The 15,049-nt window shown below is 35.3% G+C and overlaps 1 protein-coding gene across 1 annotated transcript in view; it reads left to right on the forward strand.

Annotated features, from left to right (window-relative positions):
* Positions 1 to 15,049, forward strand: part of LOC150109710 (uncharacterized) — a 493,008-nt gene that overhangs the window by 101,613 nt on the left and 376,346 nt on the right. The window contains exon 3 of the mRNA XM_090403026.1: positions 12,374 to 13,521. Within this exon, the coding sequence (XP_090259152.1) occupies positions 12,374 to 13,521 (1,148 nt within the window). The remainder of the gene's footprint in view (positions 1 to 12,373; positions 13,522 to 15,049) is intronic.

The following is a 15,049-nucleotide window of genomic DNA, read 5'->3' on the forward strand; positions in this document are numbered from 1 at the left end:
TTCCTCAATTCGCCACCATTATCATATCTAGGCAACACACTGACCACACTTCCAGCCACACTGTTATCTTTCACTCTCCTCAGCAATCTACTGATATCCATTTTTACATGCTCTTTATTTCCATACAATTTCCATACATCATTTGTTATAACAACCACCTCCAGTTTGCTTGCTCATCTGCTTCTCTTATCTACAACATCAATTATTCTGCTAATTCTCCCTCCTGGAATCTCTCATTTACCACACCTCTAATAATGGAATCTCTATACATCACTATTCTCGAGTCATTCGTCACCTCTTTTTCTCTGCTTTCCTTTGTTCTCACCTTTTACACTCATCCATTCTTATGCACCATATTTCTCATTTCACTATGCATATTTTTCATTTCACTTCTTCTGATCAATTCATTTTTCAGGTATTGCATCCTAGCAATTATACTAGCTGTTGGTCTATTATTCATTTTTTTTCATTTCCTCATTCCAACATTCCTTCACTTCCAGAGTATCACTTGCTTTCGTTTCTTCAGCTATACATTCTTTCGCTTCCATGTTCTGTGATTTATACAATCATTTGCTCCCGCAATTGCTTCTGTTCCATGATTTAATCATACATTCATTTTACAGAACCCAGTTACTTGCAACAAAACCGATGATGTGGTCATGCATAGATTTTAGCATTGCCTCCCTATCTACCCATCAACATTAATAACAGAAATTACCATGAAGAATATCACTGTTCGCCCTCCATGTTCTTGTTCTTGACTGTTCTTGTTCACAAGGTCATTTCATTCCTTGTCTTCACTGAGTGTATTGTTAAAGTGCCTCTCATAATGCCATCATGAGTTAGTGAAACATCAGCTTATAAATAATTAATTTTAGTCAGTAAATTATTTATTTGCATCCCATATATTTTTTTGTTCCAGAAATTTTGATGTGAATTGCAGCAGCAGCTATGGAAATATGAACATGAAAATAGATATTATTATTATTATTATTAAGAGAGACCTGCAGGGAGTCAGAGACTCATCGAGCGAGGCCACATACTACACACACTAGCTATCATACTTATTCTTGAATTCATTCACACTGCTTGCACTCGCAATATCCAATGGCAATCCATTCGAATCACTCACCACTCTCTGAGAGAAAAATCTAGCCCTCACACCCTTCTTGGTGGCCTTCATTCTCAGCTTCCAAGGATGCCCTCTCGTCTTCTCCTCACCCTCCATAAATTGAAAAATTCCATCAGTTGAAATTCTGTATGACCCTTTCAGAAGTTTGTAAGTCTCAGTCATATCACCCCTCTTTCTCCTGCAGTCTACAAATTCTCAATCTGTCTTCATAATCAGTATTCCACATTTTTAATACTCTCTTCAATATATCAGAATCACAATGGAAACCAGGAGACCAGACCTGCTTACAATAGTCCAAGTGAGGTTTTATCAAGGCTTTGTAAAGAGGCAAAATAACATCCTTATCTTTACACGTGAATCTTTGTTTCAACATTGCAATTATCTTTTGAGTTGTATTTGCAATCTTTGCCACATGGCCTCTAAACTTCAACTTCCTATCTATTAACACTCCAAGATCCCTATCCTCATCAGTTTCTTCTAGCCTAATCCCACTGATATAATATGACATTGGATATCTAATCACGCTGAAGTGAATGACTTTACATTTACTGACATTGAACTGACACCCATTTTCCCATGCCCACAATTCCAACCTATTCAAATCATTCTGCAAAGACTGCATATCAGCAACATTCCTGATTACCCTACCTCTCTTTGCATCATCAGCAAATAACTGTATTTCACTTGTCAAATCCTTCCTAATATCATTAATGTACAGATTGAATAAGAGTGGACCAAGCACTGATCCTTGTGGTACATCACTTGTTACCTTAAACCTTGCAGACTCAGATCCCCCGTATACCACTTTTTGATATCAGTCAGTCAGCCACCCTCCATGCTAATATTGTATAACCAAACCCCTTTTCTCCAATTTATGCAGCAGTCTGCCATGCTGTATTCTGTCAAAAGCCTTAGCAAAATCTAAAAGTATCATGGTGTATTCATTCCCCTTGTCTAGTTCAATGGTAACATTGTTATAGAATGTAAGAAGGTTGCTAAAACATGACCTTCCCTTAGTAAACCCATGTTGTTCATTGCAAAGTAGATATTCACTGTCAACTGCATTTCTGAATGTGGCCCTAACCAATTTTTCAAAAATCTTCACCACCACTCCTGAGATACTAATTGGTTTCCATGCACTGTCGATATTCTTTCCATCCAGCGACCGATCCCATTCCACTGAACTCAGTATACTCCTCATTTGGTCATAATTTCCTTCTTTGTAGTTCAGCATGTAACCTTTTCTGAATGGAACATTCATAAACTTAGTCACTTCCCTGGTGAGTATCTCATAATCACTGTTACCAATTGGAGGCAGAATAGTTGTCTTTAACTGAAACGCCCTCCGACACTATAATCAAATCTAACACTCTTTGACCTTGAGTTCCTTCTTTCACATGCTGCTTGAAGAAGTTGACCCACAACAGCTCAATAAATGCATTTTCATTCTTCTCACGAGATTCTACTGCTACCCAATCAATATTTGGCTAATTAAAGTTTCCCATTATGATTACTCTTTTCGTGCTCACCATTGTGGCATTATGGAAGAAGCCTTCCCTTGACTCACTTCAGGAGCATATATAATACAGTAATCCCTCGATTAATGCACACCTGATTAGTGCGTTTTTGATTAGTGCGTCATTTTTTTCGATACCCAAATTCGATTAGTGCGCGTATATACATCTTAAAAATAAATGTTACAGATTTTAAAAATTTTCAATGTATACATTTGTATGGCTAACTATTTTATAAAATCACTCACCAGAATGAAATAATTTAGTTACCGATTTAAAACATTTTACAAAGTTATTTTTAATGGCATACTACACTACTTCCATGTACACTGTGTTCCAAATTTTTACTGCCAAAATTTATGTCGTCTACTATAGTATGCCCACAGATTCGAGACCCTTTGAAACTTCTGCACATGATACAAAACGGAGAACCTATTCTGATAATAGGGTAATCAATCCGTCTTCTGGGATGAGTTGTTTATTATTACACGTTGGAAAATTAACTTCTCTTTTATGATCATTGTAGTGTTTAAAGTGGTAACTATTTTTTTTATTTTTATTATTATTATTTGACACCTCCAGGGAGTCCAAAGACTCATTGAGGGAGGGCACCTGCTCTACAGCTTTGTCTCCACCACTCAATCCACCAACTGACCGCAACTACACTAACTCCATCTATCACCGACCACCATCACTACTATTTCCACAGACAATCGCAAACATCCATTTGGATTCGAACCCGCAGCCCTTTGGCTGGAGAGCGGATACGCTAACCACTTGGCCAGCCTGGCTGGCATTATACAAGCAATTTTGCTTGTATAACAGTTGGAAAATTTTATCTATAAAGCCACATGATTTCGCATGTTGGCGACCAATTCGTACGTCCTACATTTCTTTCTCCCCTTCAATGATAACGTCCAAGAGTTAATTAAATCTCATTCTGAAGAATTGAGTGATTCTGACCTGCTAAATTTAGATGCACAGCTGGACGATCCCGAAGAATATGAAGAAAATTTGACCACTGATAGTCAGCCAAAAGAGATTTCACAGAAACAATTTGAAAATATTTTTCGTACAATCGAAGTTTTTAAGCAGCAATGCTTAGAGGATGAACTTGATGAAGAGAGAAGCAGTAAAATTTGCAGAAGAGGCAATAGGGCCATACTGTCGGTTGTATGAAGAAAAGAAACAAAATGCCAGGCAAATTGCGTTACGTCAATTCTTTGTTAAGAAGTAGAATAATAAATTTATATTCTGAATATGTTTTATTGTCTTTCAGCTCCATGGTTTTCCTTTAACCAGATCCTGAGACATACCCTAATTCTTTTATAAAAAAAATTAAGGGTCAAAAAAGAAAAATTCTAAGGAACGAATTATACATTTTCCCATAGGTTATTATATTCGATTAGTGCGTTTTCGATTAATGCACCTGTTTTAAAGAACACATTAGGTGCAATAATCGAGGGATTGCTGTAATAATAATAATAATAATTTATTTTAGTTATTTATATCATCTATCATGTTATGTCTTTGTAAAAATACTAGTTTAAAGATATATATTTGCCATGTTGTACCATTAATTTATTTGTGGTTTAAGCTAATAAGAATACAATTTGGTCAGCCAAATTTCAAATTGCCAGGCCATCCTCATTCTTTCAGTATCCAGGTAGATACCTAACAGAATTCACCATGAGAAGGTGAGGATTGGACATTAGGCTAGAAGCCCTGGTCGGTTCTCTGCATTCCTTTAAAGGCTATGTGGAGGTCTCCTCTCAGTTATACAGCTTTGATCCTTAAGCACTCCATACATATAGAATATTATTACAGTGCTTGTGAACTCATAAGGTATCATGAATTTGCAGAATTAGAGTTTTCTGACATAATACACAATTTTGTTATTATTGTAGTTGTTAAGCCAGATGGTAATTGGATAGGGAACATTTAATTATATGACTGTTTTTATGTTTTCCTGATTATATGAGCAGTTAAAATTAAGGGTCAAAAAAGAAAAATTCTAAGGAACGAATTATACATTTTCCCATAGGTTATTATATTCGATTAGTGCGTTTTCGATTAATGCACCTGTTTTAAAGAACACATTAGGTGCAATAATCGAGGGATTGCTGTAATAATAATAATAATAATTTATTTTAGTTATTTATATCATCTATCATGTTATGTCTTTGTAAAAATACTAGTTTAAAGATATATATTTGCCATGTTGTACCATTAATTTATTTGTGGTTTAAGCTAATAAGAATACAATTTGGTCAGCCAAATTTCAAATTGCCAGGCCATCCTCATTCTTTCAGTATCCAGGTAGATACCTAACAGAATTCACCATGAGAAGGTGAGGATTGGACATTAGGCTAGAAGCCCTGGTCGGTTCTCTGCATTCCTTTAAAGGCTATGTGGAGGTCTCCTCTCAGTTATACAGCTTTGATCCTTAAGCACTCCATACATATAGAATATTATTACAGTGCTTGTGAACTCATAAGGTATCATGAATTTGCAGAATTAGAGTTTTCTGACATAATACACAATTTTGTTATTATTGTAGTTGTTAAGCCAGATGGTAATTGGATAGGGAACATTTAATTATATGACTGTTTTTATGTTTTCCTGATTATATGAGCAGTTAAAATTTGGAATGTGCGATCTAATAGATTGTTGCAGCTGACAATGTATAAATGCATTCACCCAACACTGATATTCATTTGAACAGTCAGATGTTTACATAGATTTTCTGGAATGAATATAGACTGTGTAGAGATCTTATTGGTAATTATAAGTAATACATGTACAGATTTGGTTGTTTTTTCAAAAGAACTGGTTATTAAGTAAAATTTGGTATACATTTATTTTTAATTAATATGATGTTTTTGTACACTAAGATTTCTGTGGTTAAGCAGTTCTTTAGGTAGTTTTTAGGTTTCTTAAGAGTTTGTTAAAAATCAATAAATTAAAACCTGACAAGTTTCATGCGTCATAAGACTTACATCATCAGGGGTAGTGGTACATTAAAATTTTATACCACAAAAACCTATTAACAATTAATTACACATATTTGATGTTTTTTATAATTTCATAACTGTTAAATAATTGATAAACTAGAATACAAATGATACATTTGTTACTGTATGTATGTTGGAACTTTGCTAGTGGTTGCTATCACATTCTGTGGTATCATGCATGCTCTATCCTAGGTTCGTGGCAGTTAAATTTTTGATGAAAGCAAACCAAACTTGATGTAAATTAAGCTTTTATTTTTTATTGCATTACGTAGGAATCCTAAGCATTTGTGAGGCATCTTTAAATTTTCTTGTGAAACAGTTATTATCAATATATGACATTTTTGTCTGTTTGCCAGAGTACTTGATGGCCAGTAGGGGTTGTGTAGAATGCCAGACCTGATTTATGCTTTCTTCTTTTTTTGACGTCTTTTACATGTTCAGACATGCGGATCTCTCCTGACCTCCCTGTATGGCCTACACAACAAATGCCACAAGAGCAACGAATCTCATAGATGCCTGTTTTTTATTTCAAGCATAAATCAGGTCTGGCATTACCACACAATCAGGTACTCTGGCAACAGACAAAAATATCATCATCATCATCGAATTGCTGATATATACCCTCAAGGGGTGTACAGGATATGATAGTACTACATGAAAAATTACATCATTACTAACTTCCTAACTATAATTTTCCTCCAGATCAATCTCTTTCTTTTAAGGTTACACAGTGATCAACATTCATATTTCTGAATTTAGGGACACAAAACACGTGTTGAAATGATTATTTTATTATTAGTAATAAAATAATACTTGACGTTTCAACCCCTGTATTGAGGTCATCATCAGAAGGAACATGTGTATAGGAAACCAAGCTACATGCTCTTGCACTGTATAAAGGTAAATTAAATCTACGCTGTTAATTAATCTTTTTTTTAGCCTGATCTCTAGTGATAAAAATAAATAAATAATAATTTTAAAATAAAATAAAAAATTTAAAAAATTAAAAAAAAATTAATAAATAAATTAAACGAAAATTACAATAAACTGCTAAAGTCCTCCTGTACTAAGATTACTAAGATTCTTCTGGATTTGTACAGTTCAGATTATTATACTACAATTTTCTTCTGGACTTGTACAGTTCAAGTTGCTATTGAATGTTAACCTCCCTACCGGCCAATGTGGATGAAATAGTGACACCAAATTGCACTTCTTATCCATGTTATTCAATGGTTTTAGAGCTTTGTATCCAGATTTATCTCGACGTCTATAGACCTCGTGGCCGGTTGGGGGGTTAAGGAAAAAAAAAAAGACACTTTACCAAGTCTTCTTGTATTGCGATTTTTCTTTGGCTTGTTCTGGTTGCTATAAAGGTTGCAAATGGGTCCTCCACATCCTTGGAATGGTTAGACCATCATTTCTTTTCAGATTTGGATTATGTTTGAGCATTTCACATGCTTCTTTAAATTTTCTCTCGAACCAGGTTTTGGTGCACAGTTCTTGTGAATAGTTTTTTTACTGTATCCATTTTTCCTGTATTTTACTGTATTCATTGTAACCATACATTTATGAAAAATGGATACAGTAAAAAAACTATTTACAAGATTCTCCACAGAGATACCACTAAAAACAAAAAAGATTTCAAGAATGCTATTGCCATACCTTATGTTAGAGTCATTTCCGAAAAAATAGACAGAACACTATACAAATACAACATCAAAACCACCTTTAAATCCCCGACAAAATTAAGACACCTACTCAGTTCTTACAAAGATTCTCTTCCACACCAAGCCCACCCAGGGGTTTACAAAATACAATGCACATGTAACCAACCATACATAGGGGAAACAGGGCGAACCATCCCAATTAGTAAGGACGAACACAAACGACACATTAAATACCTCCATTTTGGAAAAACCTGCCTTTCTGACTACGCACCCCAAACATACCACAGAATTGATTGGAAAGGTACCAAGTCCCTGCACCGCACCAAAACCTGGTTCGAGAGGAAATTTAAAGAAGCATGTGAAATGCTCAAACATAATCCAAATCAGAACAGAAATGATGGTCTAACCATTCCAAGGATGTGGAGGACCCATTTGCAACCTTTATAGCAAACAGAACAAGCCAAAGAAAAATCGCAATAGAAGAAGACTTGAAGTGTCCTTCCCCCCCCCCCCCCCTTACCATTCAATAGCAACTTGAACTGTACAAGTCCAATACTAAGAAGAATCTTAGTACAGGAGGACTTTAGCAGAGTTTATTGTAGTTTTTATTTAATTTATTTATTATTTATTTTTAAATTTTTATTTTATTTTATTTTTATTTTTATGTTTTTTAATATTTTATTTATTTTATTTTAAATTATTATCATTTTTTTTATCACTATCAAGTGTTATTTTATTAATAATAAGTAAAATAATCATTTCAACACGTGTTTTGTATCCCTAAATTCGGAAATATGAATTCCAATCAGTCTGTTACCTGTTAAGACTCAACATTATCAAATCTTATGTTTCTAACTTCTAAGGCACTTTTTACTGTATCAATCTATCAATATTGTATCTTGGTCTTCCTCTGGGTCTTTTTCCTGCCATCCTGGTAGAGAACGCTTGTTTTGCTAATCTTTCTTCTCCCATTCTGTTTAAGTGACCACACCTGAGATCAGCTCTGCTAACGCATTCCTGGAATGCTGGCAATGTCAAGTTCTTTCCTAATGTGCTCGTTTTTAATATGATATTGTCATTGATGCCATCTGTTCATGTCCCTAATCTTTCTCAGGACTCTCATATCTGCGGTCTCTAGTCTTTGGTCAAGTGTTTTACTTCTGACCCAGCTCTCAGATCCATAAGTTAAAATTGGTTTGAACACTGTCTTGTATACAGCCTAATTTAGTGTTTTGCTTAATTTTTCTCTTATTCCATATAAATTTACTCAGTTGACTTCCTACCATACTAGCTTTGTTGATTCTGTTGTCTATTTCCATATTTAATTTACCATTTTCACTAAAAATAATGCCTAAGTAGCTGAAATGTTTTCCTTGTTCTATAGGTTCTCCATTCACAGTGCAGTTGATATTGTCAATGTGTCTGCCTATTTTCATTTTCTTTGTCTTTTTTTATTATTATTATTATTCAGGCCTCCATGGAGTCAAAAGACTCATCGTGGGAAATTTGTCTTTGTCTTTTTATTGCTGACCTTCATACCATATCTATTACAACAGTTATTCACTTTAGTCAGGGAATCTTGCTGACTTGTAGCATATTTATTTAGACGTATAACATCAATCGCATAAAGCAGAGAGCTGAGATTAACATCTCCAATTTTGATATCAGGTTTAATACCACTTTCCTTCATAATGTGATTCATATAGATAATGAATAACAGAGAGAATAAAGTACATCCTTGTCTGACACCAGATTTAACATTAAACAACCTTCCTGTACTTCCTTCAATTCTAACTGCTGACCTACAACTCAAATAACGACGAAGTATTGCTTGATATAATGCCCCATTGATACCGTATAACTGTAGCGTTTGGAATAGCTTCTCTCTCTTGGCACCTTGTCATATGCCTTTTTCAGATCTACAAAACTTAAATAGAGATCTTTGTTATTTTCCCATGATTTCTCAACTATCTGTCGTAAAGTGAAAATCTGATCCTGACAGCCTCTGTTTGGCCTGAATTCAGCTTGTTCTTCACCGAGCTTCTCTTCCACAATTCTTCTCAACCGTTTCTCAAGTATACTTGCATATATCTTACCAGGAACACTCAGAAGGGAAATACCTCTGTAATTCTCACATTCAGTTTTATTTCTCTTTTATATATGGGTACTATGAGAGCTCTACTTCAATCATCTGGAATTCGTCCCTCTGTCTGGGCCTTCTGACCTATGCAGAGCAGTCGAATATCATCTACCCCATCTGCCTTTCCACATTTCAGACTTTTGATGGCTTTTTCTACTTCAGGAACTTCAGGTAGGACATGTAAAAAAGTCCTACCTGAAGTTCCTGACTGCATGCATATATTGATAACTGTTTCATAAGAAAATTTAAAGCAGCTTCACAAATTCTTAGGATCCCTACACAATGCAATAAAAATGCAATGCAGGAGTATCAAAGAGACTGGAACGTATGTGGAATTATAAAGCCGGTGATTATAATGGTCTTTGACGTCAACTTGGAAAAGTTTCGTGGAGGGAGGAATTAACTGGAAAGCCTGGATATCATTAGTGTTTGGGAAATTGTGAAGGAATATTTGTTAGTAGCAATGGTAAGCTGTATTCCATTAGTGAAGAAGAGGACACAATTTGGAGTAAAGTGGATGACTAACAATATTAAACAGGAACTGCATGAGAAAAAGAGGCTATGGAAGAGATATAAAGAGACCGGTGAAGAGAAGATGCATGAAGAATATAAGGCCAGGAGAGTGACACAGGTCAGGACAGTGACTATCTGGTAAGGAAGGCGAAACTGGAATATGAGAAAAGATGGCCCTTAGATCCAAGGAAAATCCTAGGGAATTTTTTAGTTATGTGACCAGTATGAGGAGAAATGACTGTGGAAGAATGACATTGTGGGATAAAAATGGGAATACAGTGACTGATGCAGAGGACATAGTGGAATTGTTCAATGAACACTTTATTGGAGTATTTCATCCTGGAGGAGTTAATTTGAATACTAGAGGGACAGGGCAGGTTCGAGGTTTATAGGTGCTGGAGGAGAGTGTGTGTTCCAAATACTGAGTACTCTGGATATCAGTAAAGCTGTGGGACTGGATGGTATTTCACCACGAGTTTTGAGAGAATGTGCTGGGGAACTGACAGTGTCTTTGACCTGGCTTTTCAATGAAAGTCTGGCTGCAGGAAAGGCACTATCTTACCTTCCTCCCATGGAATGGAAGGAAGGTAAGATAGTGCCATTGCATAAGGGAGGTAGCAGACTGGAAGTGTCTATTTATAGGCCAGTTTGTGTGTCATCAGTAGTTGTTAAGATCTTGAAGAAATTAGTGAGGGAATGTATACGGCATTGGGCAGATGAGGGTAATGTTATCTGTGAGAGTCAACATCATGTATTTGTGAAGGGGCACTCTTGTTTAAGCAATATGCTAGCCTTTTATAATAAAGTTACAAGCGCATTAGATGAGGGAAAGGCATATATGGCCATTTTCCTAGACTTAGCAAAGGCATTTGATATGGTGCAAGTCGCAGCATATGGGTCTGGATGTCAGATTGGTCAACTGGATTCAGGATTGGCCGTCCGATAGGTATCAGAGAGTTGTGTAAGGTGGAGCAATATCAAAGAGACAGAAGGTTACAAGTGGGGTTCTGCAGGGCTCAGTACTGCTACCTATATTGTTTAACCTTTATATCAATGACATTGTCCATGGATTACAAAGGGATATTCAGCTGTTTGCGGATGATGCGAAGCTGGGAAGGGCTATTAGTAATAGTGCAGATGTGGTAGCCCTGCAAGAGGATTTGAATAAGCTAGATAGATGGGCAAATGAATGGGGGTGTCAGTTTAATATAGCAAAATGTAAGGTCTTGAGGTTTGGGACACATCGATGGGATGCTGCATACTCTATGGGAGGAGTTATACTGGAGGAAGTAGGAGAGACAAATGATCTGGGGTTGATGATTGATAGAAACTGGAAATTACGCGACATATTGCAAAGGTAGTGAAGGTAACACAGAGGATTGCTGCAATAATGAGAAGGACACTGACCTGCAGAGATAAAATGGTTATCATTCCGTTGTATAAGACTCTGATCAGACCACACTTAGACTATTGTTCTCAGATCTGGTCCCCAGGATTTGAATGGGATAAATTAACTGTGGAAAGGGTACAAAGGCAGATAACAAAGATGGACTGTACAAAAATCAGGACTGTACAGTGTTATGAGGATCTGCTGAGGGAGTGTGGACTGCAGAGTTTGGTGGATAGAAGAAGGAGAGGTGATATGATTGAGACGTTTAAACTGTTGAGAGGTGGTTACATGGTTGACACCGGGGAGTTCTTTCGCTTGGTTGAACAGCAGGAAGGAGTCATGATAAGGGGCCATCCCTGGAAGGTACAAAAGTAAACTGTGAGAAAGAGGGTGAAGAGTGGTGAGAGCGAGAACGGTCAATGCATTTAAGGAGTGGTATGATAGACTTTGTGTTTCTTAGGAGGGACCGCCCTCAATGAGTCTTGATAGTCTTGTGTTTCTTAGAAAGGGCCTCACACGATGAATCTTTTGACTCCATGCGGGCCTGAATAATAATAATAATAATAATAAAAATTTAACTGCCATGGACCTAGCATGTGTGATACCACAGAACGTGATAGCAACAACTATCAATGTCCCAACATGCATACAGTAACAAATGTATCCTTTGTATTCTGGTTTATCAATTATCTAACAGTTATGAAGTTAGAATATGTTTAATTAATTGTTAATAGGCTTTTGTTGTATAAAACGTTTATGTACCATTACCCCTGATTATGCAAGTCTTACGATGCACGAAACTTGTTGGGTTTTAATTTGTTTATTTTTAATAAATTCTTTATATTACAATGTGGTCTCAATACTGAAAACTACCTACATGATATGTTTTTATTTATTTAATTAATTTTTATATCTTATCCACACATGAAATGTCAGCAGATATTTAAATATACATTATTTTTTTTAAAACTCCATGTATTTTTCACTTTTTTTTTTTTTTTAGTTGCCTTTGAATCCAGTAATAAGATTGCAACAGAGAGGAAACAGGTGTCCTCTTTATTTGTAGACACCAAGAAAGAAGGTTTAGTTTCTGCTGCTGATGATGATGAAATAACCTCTGGTTTGGAAACATCAGAAGATAAGATGCCTCCTTTAAATTTTGACAAAGAAAATAAAATTAATCATTTAAATAATGTTGAGCATTTGCTATCCAGTTCTCTAGATTCTAAATTAGAAACTACCCCTTCTTTAACAAAAAATGGTGGAATGCAGAGATCCCCTTCATATTCTCATGCCATTGCAGAATCCTATGATAAATCTTTATGTAAATCACAAAAAGAGACATCTGGAAGTGTGACCGATTCAGAGGGAATTCTTACAGATAAAGAAGAAAACAAATATGCTTTATTGAATAGAATTAAACATGATTCAGCTGAACATATACAGATAGAGAAAGAAGTAGTTAATTCTATAAGGCAAAATGTGACAGGTCATTTGCCACCATCAACATGTGCATCACCTTCACTAAATGTTGATATGCTTTCATCATCAAAAGTGAAATTAAGCAATGAATCTTTAATTCAGATGACTAAAGCAGATTTTTCTGCCCCACAAACATCAGTTCAGTGCAGTATATCTCCAGATTATCAATTAAATGACTCATCTTTCTTGTGGGAAAATGATAGGGATACCTTCAGAAGTGATGTTATATTAGGAGTCAGTAACCAAATGTGTATTCAGAATGAATATAGGACTAGTGGATTTAATTTTTTGCCATCGGAACAAAATTTTGATGACACACGCACCATTAATAGTATTGGAACAAAAACTGTTCAACCATCAGAAAGCCATGCCAGTCATATTAGTACTGCCCAAGAATCTTCTCCTATGCCTATATGTCCACCTACTTCTCTACCTCTGGAATCCAATTTGCTATCCAACTCTTCAGGTAAACATAGGAGACAGATCTTTCTTGATATATCTCCTTCTACCAGTGACCATTCAGGTACTCTAGAGGGTATAGGAGTTGGTAGAGAGGAAATCAGGCAAGGAAACTTTGGTACCCCTGAAGTTGAATTGCTATCACCAAGGTGGATAGATACATGCCAAGACGATTCCCATTACTGGAAATCTGATTCAACTGACCAGGAAGTAAGAAATTTTTTTTTAATAAAAACAGTTTATTTTGAAGTTTTCATTTGACTTAGATATTATCTGTGCTTGAACTGGTTAAAATTAATTGAAGGTGATTCCAGAACCTATCCAAAGGTCAGAAAATTGAGAAAATTGGTAGTGTTTCTCTACTTTGAGCACCAGATAGTATCCTTTTCTCATTTTGAACAGTGAATATTTTTGTTTATTGATGACCATTTTAATTTATTTTTGATTCCCGACTTTGGATTTATTTATTTTGTTTTAATTTAAAATTTTTATTTTTTATAATGCAGAACATAACATTTAGAAACAAGTCTATATATAGTAATTCAGTTATATGACTGCCAAGAGGACCTCAGTTGGATCATATAATGAGGCTGCTGACTTCACAGCAGTTGTCTCATAATGCAGAGCAACACTTCCTTTTGGATGTGTATTTACTATGCATTATGGGAAAGGGCATTACCCAGATCAATTTCAACTTTTATTGCGGTCTCATCAGCGGGAGCCAGATCCTGAAGGTTGAGTTATTTCCTATATATCCAATGCAGAAGTTCTATATGATCCAATCTTTTCACTTGGTTACAAACAAGAATATAATTTCTTGGTGAGTATACTTTACATTCTAATCAGATGAAAAAATTTTTTACAACTATCTGTTCCAGAGTATTTTAATATAAGGTGATACATGTATGAGTGATTTATAGCCTCCCTTGATGAGTTCTTGACTCCCTGGAGGTATCAAATAATAATAATAATCTATATGGAAAATACATGACTTCCACATTAATTCAACCTTGATATCTTCTTGGGTCTGGCTCCTAGTGATGAGACATCAAAGGTTGAAACCAGGCTGTGTAGTAGGCTTTCCCATAGTACATAGCAGTATACATGTCTGAAAAATAAGAATACATGTTGTCTGAAAGGAAATATGCTTTGAATTTGGGATACTAAGGCAATTGATGTGAAGTCAGCAGCTTCTATATACAACTGATTTATTCATGAAGATACTCCATGGGCAAATTTTGTTTATGCTTTGGTAAAGGATTAAACAAGAATATTTCTTGCCAAGTATAATTTAATACGTCAAATTATGTATATACTAAAAAAAAAAATCAATAGTAGTAGTAGTAGTACCATAATTATGACATTGCCCCATTTTCATCATTCAAGTTTGATTTGTACTGGTTTGTATCTTGTGCTGAGTGATTAGTAAAGTTTGATTTGTACTGGTTTGTATCTTGTGCTGAGTGATTAGTAACTTTTGGTGTTAATTAAAAACTTATATAGTCATATGTAAAAAAGTTTAAAAACGAGCAGAAAAATGGATAGGAATTGCTTTGCTATTAGTAGAATTTAGTATTTTTGATATTGCAAAACTTCACTACATGGTCATGTAACAATCTAGTGTGGTGTTGATATGTATATTACAAAAAATATGTTTTTGGCATGATAGTACTCACAGTAAGAATAGTCAAGTAAACTATTTTAGCAACACAGGTAGTAATATTAAGAAAATAGCACT

The sequence above is a fragment of the Typopeltis vanoorti genome, chromosome 2 (assembly GCF_054136105.1).
Source record: "Typopeltis vanoorti isolate ZY-2024b chromosome 2, IOZ_Tvanoo_1.0, whole genome shotgun sequence".
Classification (NCBI taxonomy): domain Eukaryota; kingdom Metazoa; phylum Arthropoda; class Arachnida; order Uropygi; family Thelyphonidae; genus Typopeltis; species Typopeltis vanoorti.